The 16,400-nt window shown below is 43.5% G+C and overlaps 1 protein-coding gene across 1 annotated transcript in view; it reads left to right on the forward strand.

Annotated features, from left to right (window-relative positions):
- Positions 1-7,326: 7,326 nt before the first annotated feature.
- Positions 7,327-16,400, forward strand: part of ST13 (ST13 Hsp70 interacting protein) — a 165,064-nt gene continuing 155,990 nt past the window's right edge. Inside the window, exons 1-2 of the mRNA XM_069231143.1 lie at positions 7,327-7,919; positions 15,891-15,960. Coding sequence (XP_069087244.1) covers positions 7,810-7,919; positions 15,891-15,960 — 180 coding nt within the window. The 5' untranslated portion in view covers positions 7,327-7,809. The remainder of the gene's footprint in view (positions 7,920-15,890; positions 15,961-16,400) is intronic.

The raw sequence follows: 16,400 nt of genomic DNA on the forward strand, positions 1-16,400 counted from the left end.
GGAGCCCAGGATTGATTGATGAATTCTTGAGCTTCGTTCGAAAGGCCTGGGAGACTCCAGTTTTGCCTGAAAGTCGCCTTGCTAGTAAAGACAGTTGTCCTCAAAGGATCAAATGATGAGGGAACCCCACTAGATCCAGAAGAAGGTTCCAACACCAGGGCAAGAGACTGGGAGGAGCACAGGCCAGTTCCATAATGATGGGGAACTAAGGTTGTGCTCTCCAATATGGGGAGATGAATAACATTTCTGCCTCCTGTCCCTGAAGATGTGCTAGGACCCTGGGGATCATCACAAATGGAGGAAATTCATAGGAGAGGAATGGAATCCAGTCCTGGAGAAAAGCATCCGTCGCTCTCGCTCCTGGATCCGGACGCCAACTGAAGTAAGTTGGGAGTTGAGTGTTAAGGAGTGAATCGAAAAGGTCAACATTGCACGGACCCCACTTCCACACGATGGCTCTGAAAACTTGTGGATGCAATCTCCACACGCTGGCATCCTTCAAATGGATCACATTCTGTTGACCTGAGAGGTACTCCGTTGTCACCAAAATGTGATTCTGGAGACAATAATGGCAAAAGTCTTTGGCAATCTCCGTCAGTAACTGTGAACGTTTTCCTTCCAATTTGTTCACATACCGAACCGCTGCCACATTGTCCATTCGGAGCGCAATGCAGCATTTCACTTTGCCCGCTGTAAAGCTGCAAATTGCAAAGTATTCCGCTAAGAGCTCCAGGCAATTGATATGAAGTGATAGCTCCTTCTGGGACCAATGACCAACTTGTGGATATTTGGCTGCAACGAGCACCCCAACCCCATAGGCTGGCATCCGCCTCTATGTCTAGGTCCAGGAAACAGGGTAAGATGGCTCTGCCGTTCCATGCTTCCATGTGAGGTAGCCACCAGGAGATTTTGATTCTCGCCTCGTCTGATAGGGGAACTGATTGGGAATAAGACAAGCCCTTGTTCAGGTGCATGATCTTCAGACGTTGAAGAGACCTGTAGTGCAGGGGACCCAGGAAAATCGCCTGAATAGAAGAGGCCAGAAGTCCCACTAGACGAGCCAGGGACCTCAAGGATACATTCGTCTTGGACAAGGCTAGTCTCAATCCTCTCTTGATGTTCCTCACTTTCACCTGAGGAAGAATCAATTGGGCCAATGGCGAATCCACTAAAAAAAACTAGGAATTCTACAGAATGTGTAGGTGTCAGAATAGATTTTTGGACATTGATAACAAATCCTAACTCCTGAAGGAGAGAGATAGCCTATTCCAGAGGAGTCATTACAGTTTGAGGAGACTGGGACAGAATAATTATGTTGTCCAGATAAATGATCAGACGAACACCCCTGGCTCTCAGAGATTCCATCACCGGTCTCATCAGCTTTGTGAAACACCACAGAGCCGATGACAGACCGAAGGGGAGAACCTTGAATTCGTAAATCTTCCCCTCCCACCATTTGCCAATTGTGGTAAAAAAGTTAAGTGCGACCCCCTAAAGAAACCTCTTCCCACTTAATAATTCTCACCTGCAGGAGAGGAGTCCTGGATGGCGGCAGCTGCACCCCTAAACCTTCCTCTACGAAAGCGTCCACTGAAGGACCGTCTTGAAGGGTAGAAGGTGGAGGATTGGTCTTGATAGCCACATCTACCTCTGTGGCTTTGGAAGCTGTCTCCGGATGAAGTCTGATAAATGCGGCCGAACACTCGCCCCCTGAAGTGTTCCGGCCTGGGTAAAAAGAGGGCGAAGGGCTCTCTTGATCGAACCCTGAGCTTTATCCAAGTTGGAGAAAGTGGCGACGAATTTAGATAGCTCTTTAAGAAACAGGGCTCCAAATAAAAGGCCTTGTGCCGCAGGGCCTGCTTCTGAGGATGCAAGGTATCTTAATTTAGGGTCCAGTTTCATCAGGATAGAACGGTGACGTTCATTTGAAATTGCGCAGTTGGTATTGCCCAACAGGCAAATCGCACGTTGTGCCCAACCAATAAGGGTTTCCGTATCTACTGGAGAGTTAGACTCTTTTGCTTGGTAAGCCAGTTCCAGGATTTTTGTCAAAGGACCTGACAAATCTAAGAGCTTATCTTGACAGGATATCCAAGCTCTGTTGGTTCCCTTTTTTGGGTCTTTAGTATAGTTCTTTAGATAAGTCACCATGGAAGGATCTACTTCTGGAGTCTCTGCTAACTTGTCAGGGAATTCAGGTCTGGGGCACTCTGAGCGCAAACGTGCGTACACCTCTTTATCGAAGTCTTGTCTAATGTGATCCTTCACATAGTCTGCTAATTCAGAGGGAGGTATCCAAGCAGTAGATCTGGGGTGGATCATTTCCCCCGGTTCAAAGGTCAAGAGCTTTGCCTGTTTATTGGCTGAGGTATGATGGGTTTTTGCCTTCCGTTTGTGTGGTGGTTAAGAATCGTCTTTTGACAAACTTCGGGAGGAGGAAGCGTCGGAGTCTTCCGTTAACCCTCCGGCACGGGGTTCTGAAGGCATACTGTAGGGGTGTTCATTAGCCCAAGAGGCTGCCAGTTCCTCGAAGGCTTCAGAGTGAATTTCTTTAGAAGGCAGTGTGAAGTAAGCGAGGGAAATCAAAGTTGCGGCAGACTTAGTAAGTTTTATTAAAGATAAAATGTGCCCCCGATCTCCAAACGAGTCCGAGGCGGCACACGAACAGCAACCGTTTACTGTTTACGGCCGGGCTCGCTCCGCTCACTCTCCTGGTGTCGCGCTAGGTAACACCAGAACGCTGCTCGCGACTAGCGAGTACAACATTGAGTTTTTTTTTTTTTATAACCATCACAACCCCCATCCCAACAGAAAAAATACACCAATATTTACAAATACTACAAACCACAATCAAAAATAAACACATAAGAAATTAACATTGCCAGAAAGTACATCGAAATTACCTGTTGTCTCATAAATACAGTTTTCAAGACAAAACTCATACGTTAACTCATTGACACAGTTTCCAAGGCAATTTTCTTACTCTGTTACTCCTGCGCACAACCAAACCTTCACCAGCACTGTCACGCAAATCAGACTGTTTCACTAAACCAGCCCCACTTACATTCAAGTCAGACTGTTTTACTAAATCACCCTTGCATACGACCTGAGGATCCGATCTCCCTTTCAGTTTGACAACCTTGGATTTTTTCCACCACTTATTGCCCTGAACCCTTACAGTATTACCCAAAACCAGTTCAACCCTAACCGGTTCAGAAAATTTGGGATTGCCCTTCTTAACAAAAGTAGGCAATTTTACTGCAACCCAATCGCCTACTGCAATAAGCGACTCTTTTGCCCCTTTCTTGTTGTCAAAATATCTCTTTTGTGCACACTGTTTGTTTTCCACATTAGTTTTGATGAGGTCAGTACGGTCTCCAACCTGCATATTTTTGAAAAACTTGGACATCCACCCAGGTTTGATTTGCGTGATGGGCTTTCTACCTTTCAAAGCTTCAAAAGGAGATACCCCCGTGGTGGAATGAGGAGTTGTTCTGTAAAACCACAGCATTGCTTGGACCGACGCCTGCACATCACACCCATTCTTCAACGCCCACCTGACACAGTCCCCCAACACACGGTTGAATCTCTCCACCAAACCATTTGTTTGGGGTTGATAAAGAGAACATCTCAGATGTTTAACATCACCTTGCTCCAAAAATGTTTTAAACTCTTCAGACATGAATTGAACTCCATTGCCCGAAATGACTTCCTCTGGAAACCCTTCACTCATAAACACTTCCCTCAGGAATATCACAAGAGTATTTGCATTCGGGTCCTGAACAAATTTGACATAAGGCCACTTAGAAAAATAGTCAACAACAACATACGCATACCGCAACTTACAATTTAGTGAGTGAAAAGGTCCTACCATATCAACCCCAAATTTACGCCAAGGACCACCAGGACACAATATAGGCATTAGGGGTGGTGTCACAGGTTTCAAACTCTTATCGGCGTTGGAACACACTACACAATTCCTTACTAATTGTTCGATTTCATTGTCCATGCGAGGCCACAAAAAGCTGTCTCTCACTCGTCTTTTTGTCAATGTGGCCCCCAAATGACCATCATGTGCTTTCTTCAATAGAGAACACCTCAACCCCTCCGGGGGAATTAATTTGTCGTTCCTCAAAAGAATACCATCCTCAATTGTCAACTCATCAGAAACTTTCCAAAATGGCTGAATGGCCGTCAAGTCCCTCTCATACGGCCAGCCCTCAACTATACACTTCATAACTGTGCACAAGTCAATATCAGCAGCCATCTTCTCCTTCCACTCTGACTCAGAACATACACACACTTGTTCAACCTCAACTGCTGCAATCATACAACATTCGTCATCCACAAAATCATCAAACATCAGGCTACACTGACTGGGAAATCTTGACAGAAAATCTGCCCTCACGTTACGCCCCCCAGGTATATGCATGACTTCAAAATAATACTGCATCAATCTCGCTACAAATCTAGCAATTCTGGGTGTACCTGTTTTGTCATTAGTCCTGTTCAAAATTTAGACTAACACTTTTTTCAACAGAAAGTGTCTCCCCCACACATAACACCTGAATTTTTCAATGGCCCAAACACAAGCCAACAGCTCCTTTTCGATAACAGAATAATGCACTTCTGCATTGCACGGTTTCAACACCTTGGCCTGTGTCAACTGGATTTTGATGTCCTCAAACGCTTTTTCACATTCTGAACACCACACAAAACTGGTCTTGTCTTTCAATAAATTGGATAAAACTCTCACTCGACTCGCATACTCCGGTATAAATCGAGAGTAAAACTCACACATACCCAAAAACGCTTTAACTCCAGCCTTGTCTGTAGGCTGAGGAGCGGCTGTGATCGCATCAATCAAACCGGGTTTGGGACTAACACCCTCCTGACTAATTACATGACCCAAATACTCAACCGACGACTTCATGAAATGACATTTTTCTCTCCTAAGAACCACGCCATGAGTCATAAATTTCTGTAAAACCTGTCGTAGAATATTGTCATGCACTTGCTGGTCAGGTGCATGAATTAATACGTCATCCTGGAAAACCACCACGTTGGAAATCCCCTTTAACAATGTACACATGATTCTTTGAAACACCGAAGCCGCCGATGGCAGCCCAAACGGCATACGGCAAAACTGGAAAACACCAAAAGGCGACACAAAAGCTGTTAAAAACCTGGACTCCGGATCAAATTCTACCTGATGGTACGCACTAGCCAAGTCTAACTTCGTAAAAATCTTCGCACCTTTGATAGTGGACAACATTTCGTTGATATTGGGGAGGGGATGTGAGTCTACCCAAATTTCCCTGTTGAGTGCTCTCAAGTCCACACAAATTCTTAAATCCCCATTTTTTTTCCTAGCCACTACTAATGGAGAGAGCCACAAAGAGGATTCAATTGGTTCTATAATCCCCTTGTTCTGTAAATTTTCCAGTTCTCTTTCTAAATCTTCTCTCACGCTAAAAGGAACAGATCTTAGTTTGTGCTTGACTGGAATGGCATTGGCTTTCACTTTTATTTTATGTTTAAACCCATGCAACTTTCCCAATTCACTTGAAAAGACCTTAGGGAAATCATTAATAAGGCCTTCAATCTCCCCCGAATCTCTTAGTACTGTAACCTGCTCAGATGTACCAGGTTTCAACACCATTCCAAACAGGCCCTGATGGAACCAGCCTAAAATGTTCAACCCTCTAGCCGCTACATAGACTTTACCAAATATGCATCTCCCCTCAAACTCGAGAATGTCCTCAAAGAAACCTTGAAGTTCAATCTTCCTCCCTTCGTAGGACACTGGAGCCCTGTCTGGCGGTTCAAGGACACGCTCTCCCCAATTCAGCTTGAACAATTCCAGAGTAATCATGGTGATCCTAGCCCGAGTCTGCTAGCAAACGCAACGACTTGTCTCCCACTCTTGTGCAAACATAGGGATCCACACAATTATCCGGATCACCAGCCTTAACCGCTCCCTCAACCACACTCAAAACCATGTCCTGAACCTCTCCCATAAGATGCTCCACCGCTTCATCATTCTCTTCCATCACCGTCATGACAGATTCTCGTTTACCACCTTGATAAACTTTTGCAAAATGCCCCAACCTGTCACAACTCCTACTTTGGACACCCAAGGCTGGGCAACTCCTAAATCCTTTTTGATGCATAGAATTACCACATCTAAAACAATTTTTTTTTGTTTAAAGAACACATTGGAATTGGCAAACTTATTGTTTTTCTGTCCATAAGATTTGAACCCAGTCTTTTTGTCATCCTTGTTGACAACAGCATTGACTCTGCTGGACGTTGCCAATTCTATTTCCTTAGAAGACTTGATAGAAGATTCTATGCTCTTAGCAATTCTTATTGTCTCCACCAACGTTGGATTGTCCAGCGATAACAACTTCTGTCTGATAGACTTGTCTGTTCCTTGACAAATAAACTGGTCTCTAATAAGTTGATCACCCAGCACTCCATACTGGCATTCTGCAGCTAGAATGCGCAACACCGAAATATATGTGTCTACATCTTCACTTGAGCGTTGTTCTCTTTTAAAAAATTGGTGTCTAGCCACTACCAAGCTGGGAGGAGCATCAAATCTGTTGCTCATTTTCTTCACCGCAGATTCATACTCATCCATTTCATCATCCTCCATTTGTACTTCAGGTAGATGCTTGAAAATCGCTCTACCCTCAAAACCAATAGAATGGAGCAGCAGACACTTTTTCCGATCCGGCCTGTAACGTGATGCACCAATCGCCCCTAAATATGTTTCGAAGGCATCAAACCATTGTTTCCACAATATAGCTGGTTCACCTGGACTGTCTAAAAATGGCGGTGGGGGCAGAACCGATTGCATGGAAAGGCTACTCAAAAATATGTTTTAAAAAAATATATATAACTGAGAAAAAAAAACATTTTGATGAATTATCCAGAATACACCAGAATTAAAAATTTAGTTTTTTCTTTTCACATCAATTGTTAGATTTCCAACAACTGTTCGATACACAGTCTTAAAAGCTTCTGAGAAACATTGTCTTAAGTCTGTTAAACGCTGTCTGTAGACATATACTGTGACAACGTAAAGTAGCAAAGCTCTAATCATCATTTGGCGTGCAAACACAGTAAAACACCAGTAACAAGCATACAAATAAGGCTCTAAGGCAGAGTGACAACTGGCTGGGGGCAAAGAAAGAGGAAGAGATGTTTCTTCATGAAGGTTTTATAGGGCTGGTCTCTATGGTTGTTCATGTGTTATGGTGGGTTCATGGGATATGTAGTTTATTAAAAAGTTATTTCTGATTGGCTGCTGAAAATATTAAAGCATAGGAAGAGAAGCATAATGGGAGCCTCTGGTCCTGACATAGAATCCCTGACAGAAGCGGGGCCTCAGTTGCACATGCCTAGATTTCAATTGTTGGGTAGGCGTGTTTATCTTGACAGTGGGGCGTGGACTCTGTGACGGCCAGGCTGTCTGTGCTACCTGGCGCTGACTCAGTGGCGGTGTAGTGACAAAGCTACTAAGGGGGCGTTGGTTCATTGGTACTTGGCGTTTAACCCGTGCTGTGCATGATCCGCCCAGGAGGCGGGCGCAGTTTACCAGACTGTTCGCCTTGATCTGGAAGGTTCTTGGTGGTGCGAGACTTGTTGTCTCCCTTCCGGTTCCGGTTGTGCGTGCGCAGTTTCTCTGCCTCATCGCGCTTTCTGTCTGTTAGGGCGAGTTGGCTGTGGAGGAGCATTTTTGCGCGAGCGCGTGCTGATTCCTTGTGATTCCAGCCCCGCGCCAGGCGCACGCTGACCGCCATGGACGCCCGGAAGCTGAGCGAGCTGCGGGCCTTCGTCACCCTCTGCCAGCGGGACCCAGATGTGCTGAGGAGGCCCGAACTGAGCTTCTTCAAGGATTGGATTGAGGGGTGAGCTGGATTCGGGGGGAGACAGGCCGCTTTTAAGATATAGATTGTCATCTCTGGTGAAGAGAGGCGTTCCGAGGGGATGGGGACTAAAGAATGGGCGAGGTGGGCTTCTTACAGACTACGTTTAAAAATCTAATTGAGGCTGATATGTGCATAGTGACGCCAAGTCCGTCAGCTAGAGGAATAAACATGGTAAAAACATAGGAAAAAGAGTGTGACAATCGAACTTGTATTTTAGCTTAAAAAACCAAGTTTTCAGACTGAATGACTTTCTTGCTTCCTGGCCCCCTTCTCGCAAAGTTTCAGCTATTTTCCCAGTCCCTCCTTATCCCCTCCCACTACCATCCCTGACTGTTATATTAGTTTCAAAATTAACTTTGTCAAGAACAATGTCGTCTCTGTTACAGATCAGAGTGTCAATTAGTCCCAGTGTTAGGCTTTGACTCCCCCCCCCCCCCCCCCCACCACCACACAACAGGATATGCACCCAAGTCTAAAAAAGAAAGTTACAGTCTCAAATATTTTTTTTATGAAAACAGCACCTCTTCTAAGACTAGTCGATATGTTTCAGATTTCCATTACCGTCTAAATGCTAGTGAGGTCGACAGTCCGAGAAGACAGGTTAAAAGGAATGGGGTGCAACAGTCAGATGGGCTAACCTTCGAGCCAGTAAACGAAAAACGTGATAACTTGGGAATTTTAAATGTACTGGTTAAACTAAATATGATTATTATAGACCTGTTCAGTGGATTTGACAAAATTGATAAGTTGCTGACAGATCTTTAAAAAGGGGTGTGAGACAATCCAAACCCCGTTTCTACAGATTTCAATCTAAGGCACTTTTGAGCCAGTTTGTTTTTCAGTTATAATTATATTATTAGAAATAACTGCTGTTTGACTGTTGATTTAAGGTATTTTTTCAGTTTGCTCCTTGGGTCGTTGCAATGTATGCTTGTTTGAGGCTACACACATGCAAAAACGTCTGGGCATTTGATCTTGGTGTTTTAACTGCCCTCATTTTGGGAAGTGTGTCTAGCAATCCGTTTTGATTCCTAATGCACCTTCCATTCCTCCTGAACTTGATTGAGTTGATAATCAGTTGGCAATGTTACCAACTGTTAATTACCTTATAATGACTCTGTTTTATATTGAGTTGTTGTAATACTAAATGACAGAGTCCTGAATTTTATTTTTGCCCTTAATTTTTTACTGCCACTTTACAAAATTAGCCTTCTTGCCAGGTGGTCACCCTAGGACAGACCATGTTCTCAGTCAGGGGTCTATATAGGGATAGTGAGGCCCAATGATTGGTAGAGTCATGGACTCTTGGGACATGTAGTTTAAAGCTTAATCTATTTTAACTGGCTGCTGTATGTTTTCACAGTAAATAAAAAGAAACATAATCCGAAGCCTCCGGTCCTGCTATAGAATTTGCAGAGTAAATTATAATTGCAAGCTAATTTTATAGACACGTTCTTCTCAATTATACTTCCTCCACATCGCTAGATCCTGCAATACAAGACTGTATAAAATCATCATTTTTTAACTCGCACATTTCTAATATAGGCCTATAGCAACTACAGCCTCGCATCAGGGGTAGAACGTGGTATGTCAACGCTATTAATACCATACTGCCTACTTCGAGTGTGGTCATTAAATGTTAATTTTTCACCCCCTACTCTGGTGGGCGAAAGCGGTTTTATAAGAAGAAAGGGTGACGCCTTTGTAGTTGATGTGAAATCCCTGACACAAGCGGGGCCTCAGATGAAGACATCTCATTTGTTGGTAGGCGTGAATATCACCAGGTCTAAGGGACTGGCACAAAAGGTAGTTGGCTTGAAAGCTTGTAATGAATGGTGTTCTATTATGTGAAGGATGCAAGTATTCCTTCAAGCTAATGAACTCAATGTGTAGCTAATAGGCAGGGTACTGCAACGAGGTCACTCGAGTATAAGGCCACTCAGTAGCTTATTGCTTGCAATTTTATTCTGAAGCATCAGCAGATAGTGTGAAATCCTCTAAAATATTGATGGTTTTTAAACTCTGCGGGGCAATGTGTTTTATAAAATGCTGTATTTATTACAAATGTCTCCATAATTCCACAGAGAAAGAGGACCATATTCTGTGTAATGGTTGACACACAATGTCAAATGCTAATTATATATATTTGTCCCTTTACCTAATCAGGTCAGGCTAAATCTATTAAGAATCACAAGAGGGATGTAAGTCAGACAACATGGTTATCAGTTTGTCATTGTAGCACTGGAACAAGTAGTGCACGGTGTTGTGTTTTCATTGTGCAGTGCGTTTGCATTGGTAACCTGTTGTGCCCAATGTTAGCGTTTTCACAGACCAAGAATTAGTTTGACAGCAGAATAATGTTTCACAAGCATTTTGCTGCCAAACTACGCTAGTTTGAAGTGGTTTGACACAGAGATGCCAGGTATACATGCGTGTGGTGAGTACTGTGTCTGCACAGACACCCTCCTAGAGAAACACACCACTAGCTATACATTAAAGCAAATTTTATGTTTCTCTTACAATACCTTCTGAGACAATGGTCATAGAGGTGCTGTCATTAGGTGGAATTCCTCTGGTTAGACATAAATTGTAGGTTTGAGCTACAGAATTTGGGACATTAGCTTTGGTTTATAAGGGGTCATATACAAGTTATACATAATTTTGTACTATATTTGCCTAACATGAACACTGCAGGCTGTCTTTGGGATATCTACACATAGGCCCTCCAATTTCTTAACTGTTCTCTCTTTCCTGATCTTTACATACATTGTTGAACAGAGGGCTACTTACCATTGGTGGGTATGGATGGATGAATACTAATGTTGCATAAATGAACAATACAAAGCTTTTTGTGGTGTCATTGTGTACGGAAACTGACTTTTTGCAGGGTTGCCCTGACATTTTGCCCCCATTTTGAATAATAGGTAATGGTGTAATGAGTCTGAAGTGCCCTAAGTCCTGATAAACAGAACATGGTGCATGTGCTCTAACCTTTGAAATGATGCATGTTTAATATGCTTGCCCCATAATTGGCATAGCCTAACTTAATTGTGTAAGTCCTTTAGTATATTTTACAAGGGGCACCCATTGCCTGTAAGTTAGTGTCCCCAATGGACTTCAGCAATTGTTGTGCTTCCTTGAATGGGACAAGGTAAAACATGGCTCTCAGTCTGCCTCACAAACTGCAGACTGGAAGAGCAATTTAAACCTGTTAACAGGACTTTGCCATTTAAGGGAATAGCAAAGGCCAACAACCCCCCTTTTTGTATGTATGGAAGTCACCCCTAAGGTAGGCCATGCAAGCCCTAAGGCAAGGTGCTGTGTTTTAAAAAGTCAAACATGTACTTTTACATGTTCTAACAGTAAAAACTCTAACTTGTTTTTACTGCGGAAAGACTAGTAGCCCCTTTGGTAAGTGCAGAGTTACAGGCTGGCACCAAAACCCTGCTATCTTCTAAATTGGAAAAACTGTTTGGTATCAAAATAATCGGTGCATTAAACCTGATTTAATGGTTAAATCAAATTCAATGTTGTAAGTGGGCAAAGTGCAGCTTTAGAAGTTGCCACTTTTGTTGCTAAAGCTTTCCAGTGCCCATCAAGTGCAGTACACATGGTATGTCTGACAGACAGCTTTCTACCCTCTTGTGGAGATATGGTAACAACTTACAGGAAAGGAGTCATTGGAGAAAGCGCCCCTCCCCGATAGCCACACATCTCGGTTGGACTAGGGAGCTCTGGACCTAGAGAAAGGGGTTCTGCTATGTTTGAAGTGGGCAGAATGGTGCTTCCTGGGATAGCCAGATGCCACACTTCCCAGGAAGTGGCCATCGGGAAGGAGGGAACCTGGTATCCTATTGGCTACCAGCTGCATCCTACTTTGAAAACATTTTCTGAAGATAAACAGGGCACTCCTGGAACTCAGATAGTTACTGAGTCAGTACTGCCCTGCTGCACCATGGGACCAACAAAGTGTCTACACTGACGAGGATTGCACATGGTGGCTTGTGAAGGGAAGGACTGTGCCTGCCGTGTCCAGCTCAAGAAGAAGCAGTTTCTGAGCCCAGTCAAGCTATGAGAACTCCAATGGCCAGTTGACTGGCCTCTTGTTCACAACAACTGAAGAAGCCTACTGGAGTAAGTTGGTAGCCCAAAGTCTATAAGCTGATACCACCGCCACTGTGCAAGAACATGAACCAAAACATGATGCTCATAGTTGTACCTGAGTTTCCTGGGACCATCAGATAAGTCATCGGTCCAGGAACGCTTGGTCTGTAACCCCAACAACAGTTGACTGGTAGTCCATTGGTGACTGGACTTCATCCAGAATGTGAGGTCTTAGTGGGATCTTGACCCTGCACCAAAGACCCCCTTATCATCTTCATAGACCGAGGAATACATGCAGGAAAGCCTCTATCGATCACATTGTATCACCTGCATCGTTGGAGCATCTGTAACTGTTTAGAGACTGCTTCTTCTGTGAAGGTAATAATTCTTAAGGACCTTGCTGGTTCCCTCCAGGCTGGAGTTGATTGCCCCAAGTACTTGTATCTGACCACATTGACACTTACGTTTTCCTTGAAACAGTTTCTAAGTGTCCAAATCAGTGACTTTGCCAAGGCTTGTTCACAGTTAAGTGACATTGCTTTGATTTTATTGCTTGTAAAATCTATTTCTCTGAAACCCTCAGGTGGATCTCTTTGGTTTAGTGTTTAAATTCTTATAAAAATACATTCTAAAGTGGTGAACGCCTAAGGAATGTGAGGCACTGGTGTAGAAGGGAAGGAAAGGGTTTGGGCTGAGGGGGCATATTTGGACTTAACCTCTTACATGCTGAGGATGTGCAGGAGCCGGCCTCTGCACCAGAGCACAGATGCTGAGGAAGGCTTCAGTATGTCCTGGAACTAGAGGCAAGAAATTCTCTGGGGCGAGAATTGAGCCTTGGGAGCTGGGAAAGAGCTTCCCCCACCATGCGAGGCAAGGTATCATTTTTATCTGGATAAGTAGGAGAACACTGGGTGGTAGTTTTGTGTGGTCATGCTGATTCTGTAAGTTTGCGTCACAGAAATCCTAGGAAAATGTGCAATTTAGGGCACAGTTCGAGATCAGCAGGGCATTGTGGGCTAGAACATTTTGAGGGATCCAAGTGAGGCATACCACCCTGGACTCCCCTGGGTGTGTAGTTTTCAGAAATGTCTGCGTTTGCTAGGTTTCCCTCTATGGCTGTTGATCTCTGGCCCAAAGTTCACTGCTACCCCCATTGCCAAATCAGATCATTTATGTGATGGGAAGTATTAATGTCTCCACATTGTGTTTTGGTGCCCTTCTTGTTGTGGGCACTAAACTTACCCACACAAGTGAGATCCCATTGAATTTTATTGGGACACTTGGGTGGGAAGTGGTTGGGAATTACTGGCTCCCTGCAGATTCTAGAACTTTCCATCACAAAAATGCTTTTTTTTTTCTTCGTTTTTTGTGTGTGTGTTGAAGGGGGGTAGTTTTCAGTGGAACAAATGTGGTGCTCATGTTGTGTGTTGGGCCCTTTCCTGTTGCTGGTACTAGGCTTACCCAAATAGATGAGGCACCATTTTTATTGGGAGACACGTAGGGATAAAAAATAGTCGAACTCATGTTAAACAAATTGTATTTCTCTTCATTTGTGCTTTGCAAATGTAGGACAGTGTGTAAGAAATAAGTCTTTTCAATAAACGCCCTTTGAAATCACATGGTAGTGTGGGTAGACATAAATTCAGAGATGTGCAAATAGCCATTGCTCATAAACTCTCTATCTGGTCTATTTCAGAAATAGATGTTGTTTTAATACCCATTTTCACTCTTGATGTTTTACCATATGAATTGGTCGGCACCCACTACACAATGAAAAACCATTATAAAGTGCAGTTAATTTGCTGGCTCTGGGTACCTTGGGTTTTTGGAGTGCCCATAAAACTATATATCTCCGGACCGATAAGGGTCTAGCGGATGAATAGGCATTGTTTTTGTAAATCAGCCGCTGTGACCAGAAGTTGAAACATTAAAATGTCACAAAGCGACTTTTTTCCAGAAACCTTTTTTTTTTTTTTTTTTTTTTTTTCAACTGTTTATTGGGTTTCACCCTCATTTGTAGGTTTAAAGCACATAAATTAAGAAAAATGGACTACCTCTTAAAATAGAGTTAAAAAACTGGTTAAAAAAAGTTTTTTTGATTCATCTGTGTTTTCCTGATATCTTGGAAAATAGTGACTTTTGCAGAGCAAACCTTTTATTGATGCCATTTTTGGGGAAATAAACCAGAAGCTTTTTTGTGGAGCACTTTTCCTATTTTTCCCCAAGCCCCTCAGATTTTGCTACAGTTGCACTATTTTCATAGTGCACTCCAGGGGAATTCACAAACCCTGGGTAGCTTTGGAGTCCCCAGGATGTTGGGGGTAAAAAAGAACACAATTCTGACGTGGATATCTTGTGTGAAATACAAGTTATGGGGCCTAAGTGCTAAATAGCTAAAACAAAAAAAAAAAAACAGGCCTTAGCACTCTTGGGTGAAAAAAGGTCTAGCAGTGAAAAGGTTAAATAAGTGGATAGAACAGTAATGCAAGATTGAAGATTTAGGGGAAATGTAGTTAAAGAAGGGAGGTTTCAAGTATTCAAGATGGAGACTCTGCAAGTTAGAAAAGAAGTTGGAGGGAGCTGAGCTTGGCCTACTCAGGGAGTAAATAGTGGTTGCAGAATGGGGGTGATAGAGGGAATAGAGTGTGGAATCAAAGCAGGGCAACTTCAAGGTGTGGGAAACTGTCGGGCTGAAGGTTGGTGGACAAAAGGGAAACCGACTGGAGAGATGTGTAAGTTGCTCTGACCTGATGATCTCTTACTGATGCTTTGGGCAGAGTGAATAGCACCTGGACAAAGAAAGTGATATGTGGAATGCTTGTCTTTAATCTTGGCTGCTGGCAATTATTTCCTTGCTTTTTAGTGTTTCTTTTATTTATTTATTTTATTTATTTATTTATTTATTTATTTATTTATTTATTTAATTCAGCATTGCATAAATACACCAACAATTTGAAAATCAGTCATTAATCCGCCCCTAATGAGCAGTCCAGCTTGTGCTGTTAGGGAAGAAACCCTACATGTTTTGACCTTGCTGAGCCTTGTCAGGGAGGTGCGGCTTGATAGCTATGGCCCAGTGAGCTACCGGATCCTCTGAGGTATACATTATGTACTTACAATTTCCTCTGATAAAATCAAAATGTGGTAAATGATCTCAGACACTGGCAGGGTCTCTGGGCAGTGTGAATGGAAAGCTTGGGGCTTGGAAGACCACTTATGGAGTTGGGCCAGAGTAGGGTAACATACAGGACTGGGGGTCTGGTTAGTGGGAGGATGGCAACAAGTGTGGGTCTTGTTATTAGGAAAAGTTAGGGGTAATTGGGGATGTGTTTCTTGATAGCAAGTGGAGGGCTGGGCACTGCTAATTGACATCTTTTGGGTGTCGCACATCTGGAGAGTACATTACATGAGAAGGCAATGTAGGCAGTCTGTGGACTAGAGCTCTTTGGGAGGGGGGTAGGAAGTATTAAGGAGAATACCAGATGGCATGCTTGAGGAGGCAACTATGGGCATATGCACAGTGAAAAGAGATTTAGAGGATGGATAGATTTCATAGTATGAGGAGAGGATTGGGCACCACCAATTACTGATTAATGGACCCCTAACACAATAATATGAGGGTAGTCTGTAGACTAAATGGTGGGGGTGAGAATGCCTATTACTATGTGGTGTTGGGTTATTTAAGAGTGGAAGTGGTATAGTTTGTGACTAATGACCCCTCACCCTTGTTCTGTCTGGTTGGTCACGTCCCCCCCGCTCCTGCCTTTACACTATATGCTACGTGTGGGTTTTTCCTATTGGCCCAGGTTTTTCTATTTGTGACAAAGGCTTGTCTCCTCTCCACAGTTTGGGAGCTACTTTACCACCACCGTCTGCAAAAACATCCCCTACTCATACCCCCACAGAAGCACCAAAGGTAAGAGGCCGCAGTACTTTGAGCTCATTGGTTTAGAGATTGCAGAGGGGTTTGGGACTGGATAGTGACCATTCTGCACAAGTTTGTGCTAATTGATTTAGCGTTTATTGACAATCTTTGCTACCTTAGTTTCATTCAGAAGGGACCTCTGAGATGACTGTGTGCAGACTTGAGGGGGTGAACTTTAATACATGTTTGTTGCTCCAAAGGAGAGTTTTGGGTTGCCCTTCGTTTCAGATTTTTGGATTGCTAACTATTTCGGAAGATGGTGTGTTTCCTTCCGGGGCCCACCATTTTTCAGTAATATTTTCTCTCACCAGTGACAGGTGAGGTCTAGGGCAAGTTTCTGTAAAAAGACTTGGAGACCGACTTTACACCTGGGGGACAAGTGTTACCTGATCATAAGTGGGTGAGCTCCCCGCATGCTCCTAAAGGTGGTC

This window comes from Pleurodeles waltl, chromosome 4_2, assembly GCF_031143425.1.
Source record: "Pleurodeles waltl isolate 20211129_DDA chromosome 4_2, aPleWal1.hap1.20221129, whole genome shotgun sequence".
Taxonomy (NCBI): domain Eukaryota; kingdom Metazoa; phylum Chordata; class Amphibia; order Caudata; family Salamandridae; genus Pleurodeles; species Pleurodeles waltl.